The 16,083-nt window shown below is 38.3% G+C and overlaps 2 protein-coding genes across 3 annotated transcripts in view; both read right to left on the minus strand.

The window, feature by feature from the left end:
- The window catches only part of LOC127441055 (cAMP-specific 3',5'-cyclic phosphodiesterase 4B-like), an 87,341-nt gene extending 78,360 nt beyond the window's left edge, over nt 1–8,981 (minus strand). The window contains exon 1 of the mRNA XM_051698209.1: nt 8,858–8,981. The gene's annotated coding sequence lies outside the window, so the exon portion shown is untranslated. The remainder of the gene's footprint in view (nt 1–8,857) is intronic.
- Nucleotides 8,982–13,603: 4,622 nt separating this feature from the next.
- leprot (leptin receptor overlapping transcript) overlaps nt 13,604–16,083 on the minus strand; it is a 4,803-nt gene continuing 2,323 nt past the window's right edge. For both annotated transcript variants that reach the window (XM_051698349.1, XM_051698347.1), the window contains exon 4: nt 13,604–15,612. In XM_051698349.1, coding sequence (XP_051554309.1) covers nt 15,496–15,612 — 117 coding nt within the window. In that variant the 3' untranslated portion in view covers nt 13,604–15,495. The remainder of the gene's footprint in view (nt 15,613–16,083) is intronic.

The following is a 16,083-nucleotide window of genomic DNA, read 5'->3' on the forward strand; positions in this document are numbered from 1 at the left end:
CTGTCCTCTATTATCTTTCTCTGTCAGGCTAAAAAATATAATAATTGTGGAGAGAGAGCATGGAGAAGAGTTTCAATGTTTACTGGTACATTTTCATTAATATATATTTTAATATAGCCACCTCTGTCCATGACCGCCTTTTCACTCTGTGGTACACGCCTTCCAAATGGACCTTTAGCACTCCCAACCGTCAAACGCTCCGTTTGAGCTTTCCATAGTGTGTAAGAGCCCTTAAGCCCAAAGTATACTTCGGTCAGACGCGTATGCTGAAATCTCATCATCAGCTCGAGGTGCTCAATGACTGAACGTGTGCAGCCCGATTTTTCTAGCCACGTGTCTTTGAATGCACAGAATATGCATGCGCCTGGAATTATTTGCACGAATTGGTGCACGAAGAATCACTAGAAGAAGACGTAATCGCCGTAAATAATAGGAGATGAAGGTAAAAACAACAACAGCAGATGTGCATGTCAAGAGCGCGTGTGTGAAGTGGTCAAGAGATACCTGCATTTGTACAACTAGAGTCTGAAGGAATATAATGTCTGAGGACATCTTTATGGGTCTAAACACCTGAAGAGAAATTGTCAACTGCTTGTGTATGCGTGCACCATCAAATGGAGTATACTTTTGACAGGCTTGCATTCAACAGTGCGTAGACGCTGATCGTTCGCTTCAAAATCAAAGTATATATTGGGCTTTACAAAGTGCATGCCTGTTTCGCATCCTCAGCAGCTTTCTCACATTAAACGGCTTTCTGGTGTATGTGTAAATGAGCTATTATGACTTAAAATTTGCAGAAGTTATTACTCCACCCCCTGAGCAACGTCAATTTCTACAGCTCTACTGTATGTTGTTGAACCAACGATGCACGGTACTATGGTGGTTATGCAAGAAACACACCTCAGAATATCCTAGCAACTGCATAGTAACACCTTGGTAACCCCCCAGGATAAAGTAGAAGCAGAACCCTTCTAATAGGGGAGCCTACAAGCTTAGCCTAAAATAGCATAATGTGGTGCTCACACTGGAGAGGAGACAAGAGGCCATTCTTTTTGAATGGATGTCTATGGAGGAGATGCCTTAGTGTGCTGAATAAACTGCTTTTGTGAGGAAACAGCTCATCAGTTAATAAACTGACTGCCTTTCCGCTAATCTTCAACATGTTTTACACTAAACAATCCTTTTGGAATGAACTATGTGTGGAGTTTACTACGAAAAATTGACATTTTATAAGAGGTCAAGGACGATTTTGTGAGAGGTATGGAATCCGCAAACGGTGACTTACTGTAATAATACGCTAGTTGACCGTTACGTTTTCTCCTATGATAGAATGGCGGAGGTTGTTATCTCCATTTATATAAGAGTGTCTCTAGTAGAATCGTGGTGGCAAGTTTTACATCTGTATGTACCACTGACTTTTACTTCCTGGGTTACCTGAATACAGTGAGTGCTTTACCACATACAGTCCAAACAGATGAATAATTTTTACACTGAGTGACCATTGAGCATCAGTCCAGAAAGAAACATGAACAACATGCATTTGGGACTATAAACTATATTCCTAATATATACAGTATATATCAATCTGGTCCAAAGAAACATGCATTCATCTATTGAAGCCTTGTTCGATAAGAACTGTAATTTGGCAGTCAATTTCCAAAACCTCCAAATCATTTAACAAAGATGACTGCAGTTAGGAACTGAGAGATAGCATTCACTTAATTAATATATCCTTTAAATCTTCTCTTTAAAAAAAAATTATAATAATTATCCCCTTTTTCTCCCCAATTTGGAATGCTCAATTCTCACTGCTTAGTAGGTCCTCGTGGTGGCACGGTTCCTCACCTCATTCCAGGTGGTGGAGGACAAGTCACTCAGCACACCCTGGATTTGAACTTGTGACTTCAGGGGTGGTAGTCAGCATCAATACTCACTGAGCTACCCAGGCCCCAAATCTTCTGTTTAATCTTCTTTGATAATTATGTATTAGACATATCTGGTCTTTTTTTCTTAAAGGAATAGTTAACCCAAAAAAATAAAATAAAATAAAAATCATTATATTTCATTATTTACTCACCCTCATGCCATTGCAGATGTGTATGACTTCCTTTCTGCTGCTGTACACAAAGATTATTTAGAAGAATGAGAGTTTTACAAGAGTTCTTCTCTCTTCTTTAGAGAGTTCATCGCCACCCACTGGGCTGTTGTTCAAATATTATTTAAAAATTATTTAATTAGGCTGAGTTCGGAATGGCATTGTAACGTTGCAGGCAGGCTGAAGACAGACAGGAGACGAAGATTTTAAGAGGGCCTAAATGCAGTTTTATTAAATCACCCAAAGTGCAAACATAAGAAACAAAGACTTGACTACGACTTGAGTAAAATTTAATTAAGACTTGACTTCAACGTTACAACGAACAATACTCGACCAAAGACAAAGGCAAACATGAGGGCTTAAATACACAAACTGGGGAAACAAGATAAGACAACCAATGAAAGGACAAAACTAATAAACAAGATAACAAGACTATAAACATGAACCAGTAACAAAACAGAACTGATAAACATGATCACAAGTAATGATACAGGAACCAATAAGAACAAGACACATGAAACATGAGGGAAACAGGAAACCACATGACTAAGACTAGGAAGTAAACGAACATTTTTTTTTTTTTTTACCCAATTTGGAATGCCCAATTCCCAATGCGCTTTTTTAAGTTCTCGTGGTCACGTAGTGATTCGCCTCAATCCGAATCCCAGCTGCCTCCGCGTCTGAGACCGCCAACCCGCGCATCTTATCACATGGCTTGTTGAGCGCGTTGCCATGGAGACACAGTGCGTGTGGAGGCTTCACGGCATCCACCGCGGCATCCATGCTCAACTCACCATGCGCCCCACCGAGAACGAACCACATTATAGCGACCACGAGGAGGTTACCCCATGTGACTCTACCCTCCCTAGCAACCGGGCCAATTTGGTTGCTTAGGAGACCTGGCTGGAGTCACTCAGCACGCCCTGGGATTCAAACTAGCGAACTAGCGAACTCCAGGGGTGGTAGCCAGCGTCTTTTACCACTGAGATACCCAGGCCCCCGGAAGTAAACTAACTTCAAAATAAAATACATGGCTTCAAGAACAAGAAGTCAAAACATGAAGTAAAACACACATAAACGTGAAAGAATCCCCCCTCTATGGGCGACTCCCGACGTTCAACAATACACAAGTTCAATAGGGAGCTGTCCTTTGGGAACCAGACGGGGCTGCAGACCACGGGGGACAAGATGGAACTGCAGATCATGGGGGACCGGACGGGGCTAGAGACCATGGGGGATCAGACGGGGCTAGAGACCACGGGGACCAGAGGACCAGGGCGGACCAGGTGACCAGGGCGGAGCTGGCGGAGGACCCAGAGACCAGGGTGGAGGGTCCAGTGACTGGTGTGGATCAGGAGACCAGAGCGGAGCTGGTGGAGGATCCAGATACCAGGGCAGACCAGGCGACCAGGGCAGATCTGGCGGGAGGCCAGGAGGCAAGGGCGGATCGGGTGGGAGGTCAGAAGACCAGGGTGGATCTGGCGGATGGCCAGGAGCGTGGCCTGACAAGACAGATGTGGGCTTAGGAGCAGGGCCAGATGAGACAGCATGGCACGGAGAGGCTGACGAGGCAGTGTGGAATGCTGGAGATGGATACTCAGGGGGCGGAGCCGCAGGAGGCGGAGCCACAGGAGACTCTGGGGGCAAGGCTGCAGGAGGCGGAGGCTCAGAGGGCAAAAGGGGCAAGGTCAAGGCAGCCAGGAATACAGTGGTCAAGGCAGCCGGGGATGACGAGGCAGACATAACATGGTATGACGAGGCAGGAGTGACAACCTGGCTTGACGAGGCAGGAGTGACAACCTGGCAGGTAAGACAACATGGTTTGATGAGGAAGGTGAGACAACATGGCTTGGCAGGGTAGACTTGATAACATGACTTGACAAAATTTCAGGTGCTGGATCTGGGACGGATGAGGCTTCAGGCGCTGGATTTGGGATGGACGAGGCTTCAGGTGCTGGCTCTGGGACAGACGAGGCTTCAGGCGCTGGCTCTGGGACAGACGAGGCTTCAGGTGCTGGCTCTGGGATGGATGAGGCTTCAGGTGCTGGCTCATTGACCGTGGTGGGTGTGGGCTCTGGCTCGAGGACCGTGGGGGGCGTGGGCATTGGCTCGAGGACCTTATTATTCATAGCAGTGGACTCTGACATGGTGGACTCAGATGAAGGCAAGGTCAGGGTGGCTGAGGACTCAGATGAGGTGGTCACTGTAGGAAGACCAAGTTCATCATAAGCCACTCCCACAGTAAATAACGAACCACTCAGTATGAGGGCATAGTCTATATACCGAGCCAGAGTCCAAAGAATACCACCTCCGGGCAGCAAGGAATATGACGTCTCATTTACGGCCACATGAAAGAAGTCCTTGAGGGAATCCACCCGCTGACACAGCTCACAAAAGTCCAAAACAAAGTCCTCAAGGGGACGATCCCCCTGATGGAGATGCATAAACCTCACTGCTGGGTTCATAGTGGGTCGAGTATTCTGTGACAATGCAGGCAAACTGAAGACAGGCAGGAGACGAAGATGATGATTTTTAGAGAACCCAAGAGCAGTTTTATTAAATAACCCAAAGTGCAAACATAAGAAAGGAAGACTTGACTTGACTAAGACTAAACTAAGACTTGACGTCACTTCACCTTTACAATGAACAATACTCGACCAAGGACAAAGGCAAACATGAGGGCTTAAATACACACATTGTGGAAACAAGATAATAAGACAGCCAATGAAAAGACAGAACTAATAAACAAGATAACAAGACTAATAAACATGAAACAATAACAAAACAGAACTGATAAATATGATAACAAGACCATTGATACAAGAACCAATAAGAACAAGACACATAAAACATGAGGGAAACAGGAAACCACATGACTAAGACTAAGAAGTAAACTAATTTCAAAATAAAAGACATGGCTATAAGAACAACAAGAAATCAAAACATGAACAAAAACACACTTAGACATGACAGGCGTACTACCCATACTACTCTTACTTCTGCCATATCTCTCTATGGCAGAAATGGTAAGAGTAGTATGGCAGTATGCCATTTCGAATTCAGCCATAGTCTTTTCCTTTGCTTTATTTTTCTTTCTTCCTCCCTGCCCAGTATTTGGTGATATGTATGAAGAATGCAAATTGGCAAAAACAGAAGTAGAAGAACTCAATCCTCTCGTGAATGCGCATGGGGGGCTGGTGAAAGTGTAAATTTATAGCAGAAAAGGACTTAAATATTGATCTGTTTCTCAACCACACATCTGAAGACATGGATTTAACCACTGGAGTCTTTGAGAATTTTATACTGCCTTTATATTCTTTTTGGACCTTTAAAGTTCTGGCCACTATTCACTTGCATTGTATGGACCTACAGAGCTGAGATATTCTTCAAAAAATCTTTGTTTGTGTTAAGCAGAAGAAAGAAAATCATGCACATCTGGAATGGCATGAGGGTACATAAATGATGAGAGAATTTTCATTTTTGGGTGAAATATCCCTTTAATTTATGTAAATTTCTGTACATTATATTTTTTGTTTTGCTCTATTTTATTTGTATGCAGCTAAGCTGGAAATGATTTGGCAATGCAATACCAATATATGTATGTACCAATATTTGTCATGCCAATAAAGTACATGAAAACTAAAACTAATAAAAATTATAAAAAGGAGGGGAAATAGACTAGAGTTTTATCCTATGGGAAATGTCAATAAGATAAGTTGCTGTCTCTCATTGGCCTCCAGGTACACCATTTGGTCTTTGCAGTAAATAATCTCTCTAGACAACACCAAGTAATGCTATCCAATGTGTACTCATTAATGTACGCACCAGAATGCTCAGTGTAATTATTTAACATCACTGTCTATGTGACCTATACAATGCATTGACTCACTGCAAAATCTCATTACAAAACAAACAGCCTCTGGGCTGCCAAGTCTCAATTCTCTATCTACATTAATTACTTTGATTTGTTCTCTGTCACAATTGATTCGTAAATTACATGAGAATGACATAATTACATGTAAGAAGAAGACAGCTCATCATGTAACACCTAGGAAACGAATAGGTGTATGATAACTCATCAAGCCATTTCAGATATACAGTACGCATTGTGAGTTATTTACATAAACATCAGACACTTAAATATCTCACAACTGCAGCCCAATTCAAATCTCCAGCTATTATTTGATTGGGCTGCACACAGATAGAGGGGTTCCTGTATATTTGGTGAAATTGAAAGTAAAATTAACAACATTATTTCTTCATCTCAAGAGGATTTTGCATCGATCCTTCCTGAAACAGACTGTACAAAAAGGCCATCTGAGCTGTTCTTTTTTAATTAGTATGATGTTTTACAAGAATGGATCCAAATTATGTCCATGTAATGCTGTCCAGACACTACAAGTACAAAATGTAATTCAGACTAAGAGGAGGATAGAGAGCTACAGAATAGAGAAGAGATGACATGAGGGGAGGGGAGAGCAGTGTTGTGAAATGTATTTAATTCGTCCTATTAGATTTCAAGGTGCCACCGAATACTAGACCTGTTTCATGGAGAAAACAAAAGGTCAATAGGAAATTTTAAAAGTCAACAGGAATTATTGTTCTAGCAGTGGCTTTATTCCCTGAATCATTGAGTTTTTCTAGAGAGCAAATTATCAAACATATAGAGCATTCCCTATGTAATGTTTCTTTTAAAGCCAATTCTAAAGTCAAACTGTAAATAAATCACGTCATTGCTTGATTGCCAACCAACATGGGGAAACGGGACTGTATACAATATAATCCAAAAATGATAATGTACACAAATACTTCACTTGCAAACAAACCAAATTATAGGTAAAACAAAGTTTTAAAAAACAATGTAAGCTGTATTCATATTTCTAATGTGTAGTTGCCATGAAATTTCAAGCAGTATTATCAATTTCCTACAGTATGACATAATATAATTAATCTAAAGATATTCTTATAAAAAAAAATAATAATAATTTTATTTTTTTTTATTCTTCAATAAACATGCATTTTATGACCTAATATTTATCGAGAGACTTAATGTAATATATGTACTTTTCAAAATCCTTTTGTCACACTGAAGGGCCATTCAAAATGAACTAGTGAAAGCAAAAAGATGACCAAAGATATACACATTGTGTGTATGCAAATTTTAAACTATAATTTTAAAGGAATAGTTCACCCAAAAATGAAAATTCTCTCATCATTTACTCACCCTCATGCCATCCCAGATGTGTGGGACTTTCTTTCATCTGCTGAACACAAACAAGTTTTTTAGAAAAACATCTCAGCTCTGTTGGTCCATACAATGCAGGTGAATGGTTACCAGAACTTTGAAGCTCAAAAAAGCAGCATAAAAGTAATCCATGCGACTCCAGTGGTTTAATCCATGTGTTCAGAAGAGATATGATAGGTGTAAGTGAGAAAAAGATCCATATTTAAGTCCTTTTTTTTAACCATAAATCTCCACTTTCACTTTCACATTCTTCTACTTTTGTTTTTAGTGATTCGCATTACTTGTGCATATCGTCACCAACTGAACAGGGAGGAGAATTAAGACTTAAATATTGATTTATTTCTCACCCACACCTATAAAATCATTTCTGAAGACATGGATTAAACCACTGGAGTCATATGGATTATTTTTATGCTGCCTTTACACTTGAGTTTTTTGGAGTTCTGACCACCATTCACTTGAATAATAATAATAATAATAATAATAATAATAATAATAATAATAATAATAATAATAATAATCATTGTGTTCAGCAGAAAAGAGAAAGTCATACACATCTGGGATGGCATGAGGGTGAGTAACTTATGAGAGAATTTTCATTTTCATTTCCTTTACATTTATTTATTTATTTCCGCATTTATACAATTCATGACAGTTCAATCAACCAGCTATATCTTTTTTCTTTTTTAAAAGTGTGCACAATTCCTTTAATGTTGAATGCTGAAAAAGTTAACAAACATGTTAGGCCTCTATGTATGTCAAGCACCCAATTAAAAAAGACTACTCAATGAATATACAGATGACATTTGTAGGAATGAATGAATGAACTGCGTTGGCCAGTCTGACTCATCGTGCTTGAATTAGTCCGATAGCGTGTCAATTAATATTCATGAGATTGGATAATGAGCTTTCACACTTTCCATCGAGCTCACATTGAAAATGTTTTCTGACAATAGTTCAAGTTCATTAGAATAATTCAGTTACAAGACACAAGCCTCTCGCTATGAACATGAATAAAAAGGGATGTTCTAAACATACAACAGTGTATTACAGCAGTATATTAGTACAAATATTTAATAACTTGGGTGTTACATGACGTCTCCAGTGAAAACACCTTCACGATTCACTGACAGTCCTTGACGTTTGCGCGTGCCTTGTGTATCTACTTCATTTCGAGCAAACGAGCTAAACTTCACATGGCCTGGGATTTTCATTTAGTCTAACTAGCCAGATATTTAGTCGTATAAATGAATTATATCAGTACTTTAACACATCTCTATTACGAAGAACTGTTCGAGACGTACACGAAGCATGCGTGCACTATGATGGCAACACAAGGATGCAACTGGCAACTTATCAGCCCACACAGTCACGATGAGTCAAGTCGTATTTCAAATGCTTAGAAAGCAACAATGCGATGTTAACCTTTATCAATGAACTACTGCACGGTTACCTCGATTCATGCAAAGAACAGTAGCCCGCGAGACGGAGGGACGAGACGGGAGCGTTAAACTTACCTTATATGCATGCACTGTCGGATCGAGATGATGGTCGCCGAAGAACGGACAAAATAGGCGTCAGAGCGAATAATACAGACCTTTCCACAAACCCCTCCTATCCTGTTAGAAGTGGTCACCCATCACCAGCGGATGGGACAGCTCTTCTCCTCCTCCCCCTCCTCCTCCTCTCTGGAACTCTGGCATTGGTAATATGCTCCTGCCACCCTTATTCCATCCAATTGAACTATAATGGAGAAGATGAAAGAAACCAGGAAAACAAAGAGCCAACACAAGAGATTAATGGAGAGTGAGGATTGGTGTATGTTCCATCTATCTATCTATCTATCTATCTATCTGTCTATCTGTCTATCTATCTATCTATCTATCTATCTATCTATCTATCTATCTATCTATCTATCTATCTATCTGTCTGTCTGTCTGTCTGTCTGTCTGTCTGTCTATCTATCTATCTATCTATCTATCTGTCTGTCTGTCTGTCTGTCTGTCTGTCTGTCTGTCTGTCTATCTATCTATCTATCTATCTATCTATCTATCTGTCCGTCCGTCCGTCCGTCTATCTATCTATCTATCTATCTATCTATCTATCTATCTATCTGTATGTCTGTCTGTCTATCTATCTATCTATCTATCTATCTATCTATCTATCTACCCATCCATCTGTCTGTCTATCTATCTATCTATCTATCTATCTATCTATCTATCTATCTATCTATCTATCTATCTATCTGTCTGTCTGTCTGTCTGTCTATCTATCTATCTGTCTGTCTGTCTGTCTGTCTATCTATCTATCTATCTATCTACCCATCCATCTGTCTGTCTATCTATCTATCTATCTGTCTGTCTGTCTGTCTATCTATCTATCTATCTATCTATCTATCTATCTATCTATCTATCTACCCATCCATCTGTCTGTCTATCTATCTATCTATCTATCTATCTATCTATCTATCTATCTATCTATCTGTCTGTCTGTCTGTCTGTCTGTCTATCTATCTATCTATCTACCCATCCATCTGTCTGTCTATCTATCTATCTATCTATCTATCTATCTATCTATCTATCTATCTATCTATGTATCTGTCTGTCTGTCTGTCTACCTATCTATCTATCTATCTATCTATCTATCTATCTATCTATCTATCTACCATCCATCTGTCTGTCTATCTATCTATCTATCTATCTATCTATCTATCTATCTATCTATCTATGTATCTGTCTGTCTGTCTACCTATCTATCTATCTATCTATCTGTCTATCTATCTCTCTACCCATCCATCTATCTATCTATCTATCTATCTATCTATCTATCTATCTATCTATCTATCTATCTATCTATCTATCTACCCATCCATCTGTCTATCTATCTATCTATCTATCTATCTATCTATCTATCTATCTCTCTACCCATCCATCTATCTATCTATCTATCTATCTATCTATCTATCTATCTATCTATCTACCCATCCATCTGTCTATCTATCTATCTATCTATCTATCTATCTATCTATCTATCTATCTATCTATCTATCTATCTATCTATCTGTCTGTCTGTCTATCTATCTATCTATCTATCTGTCTATCTATCTACCATCCATCTGTCTGTCTGTCTATCTATCTATCTATCTATCTATCTATCTATCTACCCATCCATCTGTCTGTCTATCTATCTATCTATCTATCTATCTATCTATCTATCTATCTATCTATCTATCTATCTATCTGTCTGTCTGTCTACCTATCTATCTATCTATCTATCTATCTATCTATCTATCTATCCATCAGTCTGTCTGTCTGTCTGTCCGTCCGTCCGTCCGTATATCCGTCCGTCTGTCCATCTGTCTGTCTGTCTGTCCATCTGTCTGTCTGCCTGTCTGTCTGTCTGTCTATCTATCTATCTATCATCTGTCTGTCTATCTGTCTATCATCTGTCTGTCTGACTGTCTGTCTATCTATCTATCCATCAGTCTGTCTGTCTGTCCATCTGTCTGTCTGTCTGTCTCTGTCTGTCTGTCTGTCTGTCTATCTTTCTATCTATCTATCTATCTATCTATCATTTGTCTGTCTGTCTGTCTGTTTGTCTATCGTCTGTCTGTCTGTCTGTCTATCTATTTATCTATCCATCTATCTATCTATCCGTCAGTCTGTCTGCATGTCTGTCTGTCTGTCCGTCCGTCTGTCTGTCTGCTTGTCTATCTGCAAATTCAGCTGTAAGTGCTGTACTCTCTGTCTCATTTGTCTTTTTTTTTTTTTTTTTTTGTCTGTCCTGACCTGAGTCCTGGAACACTGTCAAACACATCTGTGTATCAAACTTCTAATCAACGGACAGCTCATCTTGAACTACTGTACTAGAACTCTCAGAAATTAGTTTATTTGGATGGGACTAATCAAGAAATTAGATGAAATTTAGAGATAGATTTTAAATAGAGTTAAACGTAACAGGACAACTCAAGGTCTTATCCATTAAAAACATGCAGTTTTCTTTGAATGATCATCCATGGAGCATTCATCTCTATATTTAGTCCTCAGTAGCCTTAGCACACTAAGTTGCCTTATACAGTATGTTGTTTTGGAGACAGATGAACTTGTAAGAAAACATCAGCCATACCATCTGCAATGTGTCAGAGAGTCACGCTCAAGGCCAACATCACCTGTCAAGTAAAATATAAATGAACCAAAAAAGAATGAGTAAAATGTGGTAAATTAATTAAATAAATAAATCAGAGGATCACCAGGCTGTTTCCAAGCAACGGTTGTGAGGTACAGTGATTCATGGCCACTGGAGGGCCCTTTTCCGAACCCTTAACTTCAACTGCAGTTTCAGAAGATCAGTCTCTTCCCCTCTGTCCTATCTCCATCTCTTTCTCTGAATTATGTGAACTTATTCCTGAAAGACACATTTTATTTTATTTTTTTGCAGTGTGCATGTGCAATAAGCAGAAAATACATATTAATTGATGTATAATGGGGTAACCAAGATGAAGTGAATGATATTCTCAACATGTCGGCCCTCATGAGGCGGCCCGGTCCATATAAAATCAAATTATTAGGCTACTGATGTGAACGGATTCTTTATCTCATGTGTATGATTTGAAACATATTTGAAACATATAATAAATTTTTTATATTTAACATATTTAATATGTCGTGACAGTTTTCTGATTTCCTTTCGGACACCTCTGAGAACCTGTCTTCCTCCTCTTTAATTCTCATAATTCTTTCTGGCCACATTGATTGTGCTTAAAAATAGAGTCAGACTCCCCAGGGGAGGTCATTACAGAGTGGCACTGCTGCCGTTAGGGCCACTGTCTGCAGGCCACTCATTTACTTATTTGAAGCAGAGCACAAGAGAAGCGCTCAGGGGAAGACACAACTCAGCAGGATGCATCTTTCTTTCTGCCTTCAAGCATAAGACTACCACTGTCTTTCCTGTCTCTCTGAATTTTTGTCATTTCATCCTTCCATCATTAAAGTACAGATTATGTTTACAATTTTAGTTTCCTTGGCAAGATTTTAAAAAGGCTCCATTACTTACAACTATTGCCATCTGAATATAGACCTTATTCGGAGTAGCACCCTATTTGCTTTTTTTTTTTTTTTTTTTTTTTTATGGAAATGAAAAATGAGGCATGCACTGTTGTTCCTTGATATTTTTACAGTAAACACAGTGCTCACCCCACTACAGTGCAGTTAGAAAAATCGGCCCGCAAGCATTCAGTGCTCGGGCCCTTTGCTGATGATGAAATTTGTGCGCCTAGTATCCGCGTCTGACCGAAGTTTACTTTGGGCTTAAAACAGTACACTGAGACCAAAACAGCATTCTTTCACTTCTATGTGTAACCAGTCCTGCTCAACTGGCTCCGAGCGGGATTTGAACCGGGGTCCAGCATGGGAGGCAGGCGCGCTAATAAGGAGGTGAAGGCTACAGCCTCTAGTGTCAGTTGCTAGTGATAAACCTCTTGATGCCAGAGGTGAGGTTTACACACGCACTGCACAGCTATCACGCACCAGCTGGCTCCCGTTACATATGCAAATATTGCATCTGGCTAGCTGATGATCAAGCGGGATGTAACATCAAAGGTGCAACAAATGAACATTTGCCACATGGTGGTGCTTGTGAAGAATTCGGCACATTGGGTCTGAATTGGGGTGGAAAAAAATTCAGAGCTTACACACTTATTTCCTACCTCAAATCTTAAACCACTTTCACTTCCTGGTTATCAAAAAACCTGAGATGTTCAGGATGATCAACTGACCTTGACAGACAACATTGCTGCAACAACCCAATTTGTCACCTTGCTGATCTACCTGTTTCCTTTATACAACCTCACGACTGTTTGTTTTTCTTGTATTTTATGTTCAACCTTCATTGAGATCTCTTGGGATTTAAGCCAGATTTAATACATCTGTTGTTGTGGCCAATAAATGCTTAACACTTGAAATCCAGCTCTGTCACTATGACTCCTGTGTACACACACTGGTGTAGTCTGAGAAGATGTTTCTTTTAAAACAGACCTTATATAGCTACAATTTGTTCTCTGCGTTATATCTCTTTGTACTCTATAAGTAGGTTGTCATGTCCCTAAATAATACCTGACATCAACAGAAACCACTGGTCTCAAGAAGTCCCACTGGTCAAAGGGTGTACATTTCCAAGACAAATGTAGCTAAACATTTTAGCTATTAGCAGAATTTACAAGATAATTAGGACTGCTGATAGACACAAAATAAAGACAAAAGGCAAAGAAAAATTCAAGTGTTTTAATTCATATAATCAAATAGATACTGTTTGAAAGTGCTGTCAACAGATTCAAAGGCCACAAAGAAAAGCATATCCCTTTTACAATTCCTGTTTCGACTGATTTTACATGAAGTGAAGCTAAACTCGGGTTGAAGAAACAAAACAAGAAAGTGGATTAAAATCACAATAATCCACATGGACATTTCATTAACAACATTTGTAGTGTGAAACTGTAAAAGATTACATACTGAACACCCTGAATTCCAGGAGAAATTGGATCTGAAATGTATTTACTATACAGTGAATATTGGGTTGCATAGTCTAGTGTTTCATAAGTTTTGATACAGAATTATGTCAGTTATGAGATTGGAGTCCCTGAAAATGTAGAATCATATGCCATTTTAATATAAATATAGTAACTAAAAACAAAGAAAATTCTATAATTACAAGAAGGCTGGTGATGATTGTAATTAGCATATATTTTTTAAACTTTTCTTCTTTTTTAAGATCAACAGTAAATTTGAGGAAGGAATCAAAAAGTGAAGGAATAGAAAGAGTTCCACTTTGGTAAAGAAGGTTAAAGCTTAACAGTACAGTGCATATTTGACATAAGTGGTATAGCAAAAACAAAAAAAGCCAACAACAAAAAACATTTCATATACTGCCATGGCACTGCTTCTGTATTCAAAAACAAAGAGCTGCTTTATCACAAGGTGACAGAGGCTTTGTTATTAGTTGTGAACTATACCTCAATGGATAGCGAGTGCAAATGTTACTTCAAAATGGTTAATGGTAATTAATGATTCAATCAGGCTAACTAAGTGGTCACAATAAAAAGAGGTTACATTCATGCCTAGACAAATATGAAAATTCAATGTTTACCTTGATGTGTTATTAAATTCCTACCATTAATAGTTTTATTTTTAATAAAAAGGCTATTTTGGTAATTTTGTTATCAGATAAGAAATTATTTCTCAATACAGATGCCAAGTTTGTTCATGTCTTGCATAAAGGATTAATATTCATACTTCAATCAATACTTTACATAGTGAACCTCATGAAAACATATCCACATTGTATTTCAACCCAAAATCATTTCACCAATAAATCACTACCTTTACAATTGTTTTTGTTGTAATTCTCAATGCTAATTCTCATAACTGTAATAAGCAATATAGTACTGTTTTACTGCATTACAGTAACAAAATATAATACTATATTTTATAATATATTTATTATAAATATAATAGTAAAAAATAATTATTATTTTAATTAGCATAAAAGCAGTACAACAAATTCTTACATGATGCATAAATACTTTGTGATACAATTTAAAGATTTTGTTTCTTTCACAATACTGTAATGAAAATTGCAACAAAAAAATCTTAGTAGTCCTAAAAATAGGCTTCACTTTCTATAAGCAAAATCGTTTCCTTTAGATTTTGGGGTGAAATATGACCTTGTTCTTGTCATTTTGCTGTCAAAATATTACAACAAGAACGTTTAAAACAGCAGAACTCTCTCATTTTAAGCAAATCCCTGTACACTCAATGTTATATTTCATAACAAAATTCCATCAAATTAAATAAAATAAAAAACTAAATATTTTAAGTTGTATTAATTTAATTTAGTAAAAAAATTCAATTTGAAGGAATTTTGTTGAAATGCGTAAATCTTAAAAATAGGCTAAAATATTTTTTTTGTATATATACTGAGCCATGCAGGTGCCAGCATGAAATATGAAACAAATAAAGGACAGATGAAGCAGAAAAACAGAGCAGCTATGACAGAGATTCCTCAACTGAAACACACAAACCACTGAACATCTAACTAATCAGCACTACCATGGGAAACCATTTAAAGTTGTGTAGTTTCTTTTTCTTCCTCCTGACAGGCTTTACCACTGTTCCCAGCTGAAGTCATCTCCACCTCCAAATATCAAGAAGAAACCCATTATGGTCAGAAAAATGACACAATTACCCGCCATTACCAGACCACAAGCCCCCCACTGGATCTGTACAGGAAGAGATGGATTAGGTTAATTCAAGGCCACACAATTCATTCAGTGTGCTGTTTGCTAAAACCCATTTGCTATTTTAGAAAGCATTTTCTGCCTGTACCTCCATTTTAGTTATTATTTGGACATGTGATCTCTAAATGCACTTTGCACAAAAGGGGTGAAATTTAATCAATGCCTCTGCAGTGATTTTGGAATGTTTGGAGGTTTTTCACCTCTGTGAACAAAATCATGTTTCTGCTGTCACCTCTGCTGAGCTTGTCCATCTTCATCATTTATCTCATCTAAAAAATATCAATAGCAGATAGTGGGCTAATATAAAGTAAAAGCTTTTATATTTTGAAAAGTACATGAAACACATTAATTAATTATAATAAGTCCTTACATTTATATATAGTATAAATGCTTTACATGGTATAAGGGAAATCTCCTCAACCATCACCAGTGTGCAGCATCCACCTAAATGAT

This window comes from Myxocyprinus asiaticus, chromosome 5 (assembly GCF_019703515.2).
Source record: "Myxocyprinus asiaticus isolate MX2 ecotype Aquarium Trade chromosome 5, UBuf_Myxa_2, whole genome shotgun sequence".
NCBI classification, from domain to species: Eukaryota; Metazoa; Chordata; class Actinopteri; order Cypriniformes; family Catostomidae; genus Myxocyprinus; species Myxocyprinus asiaticus.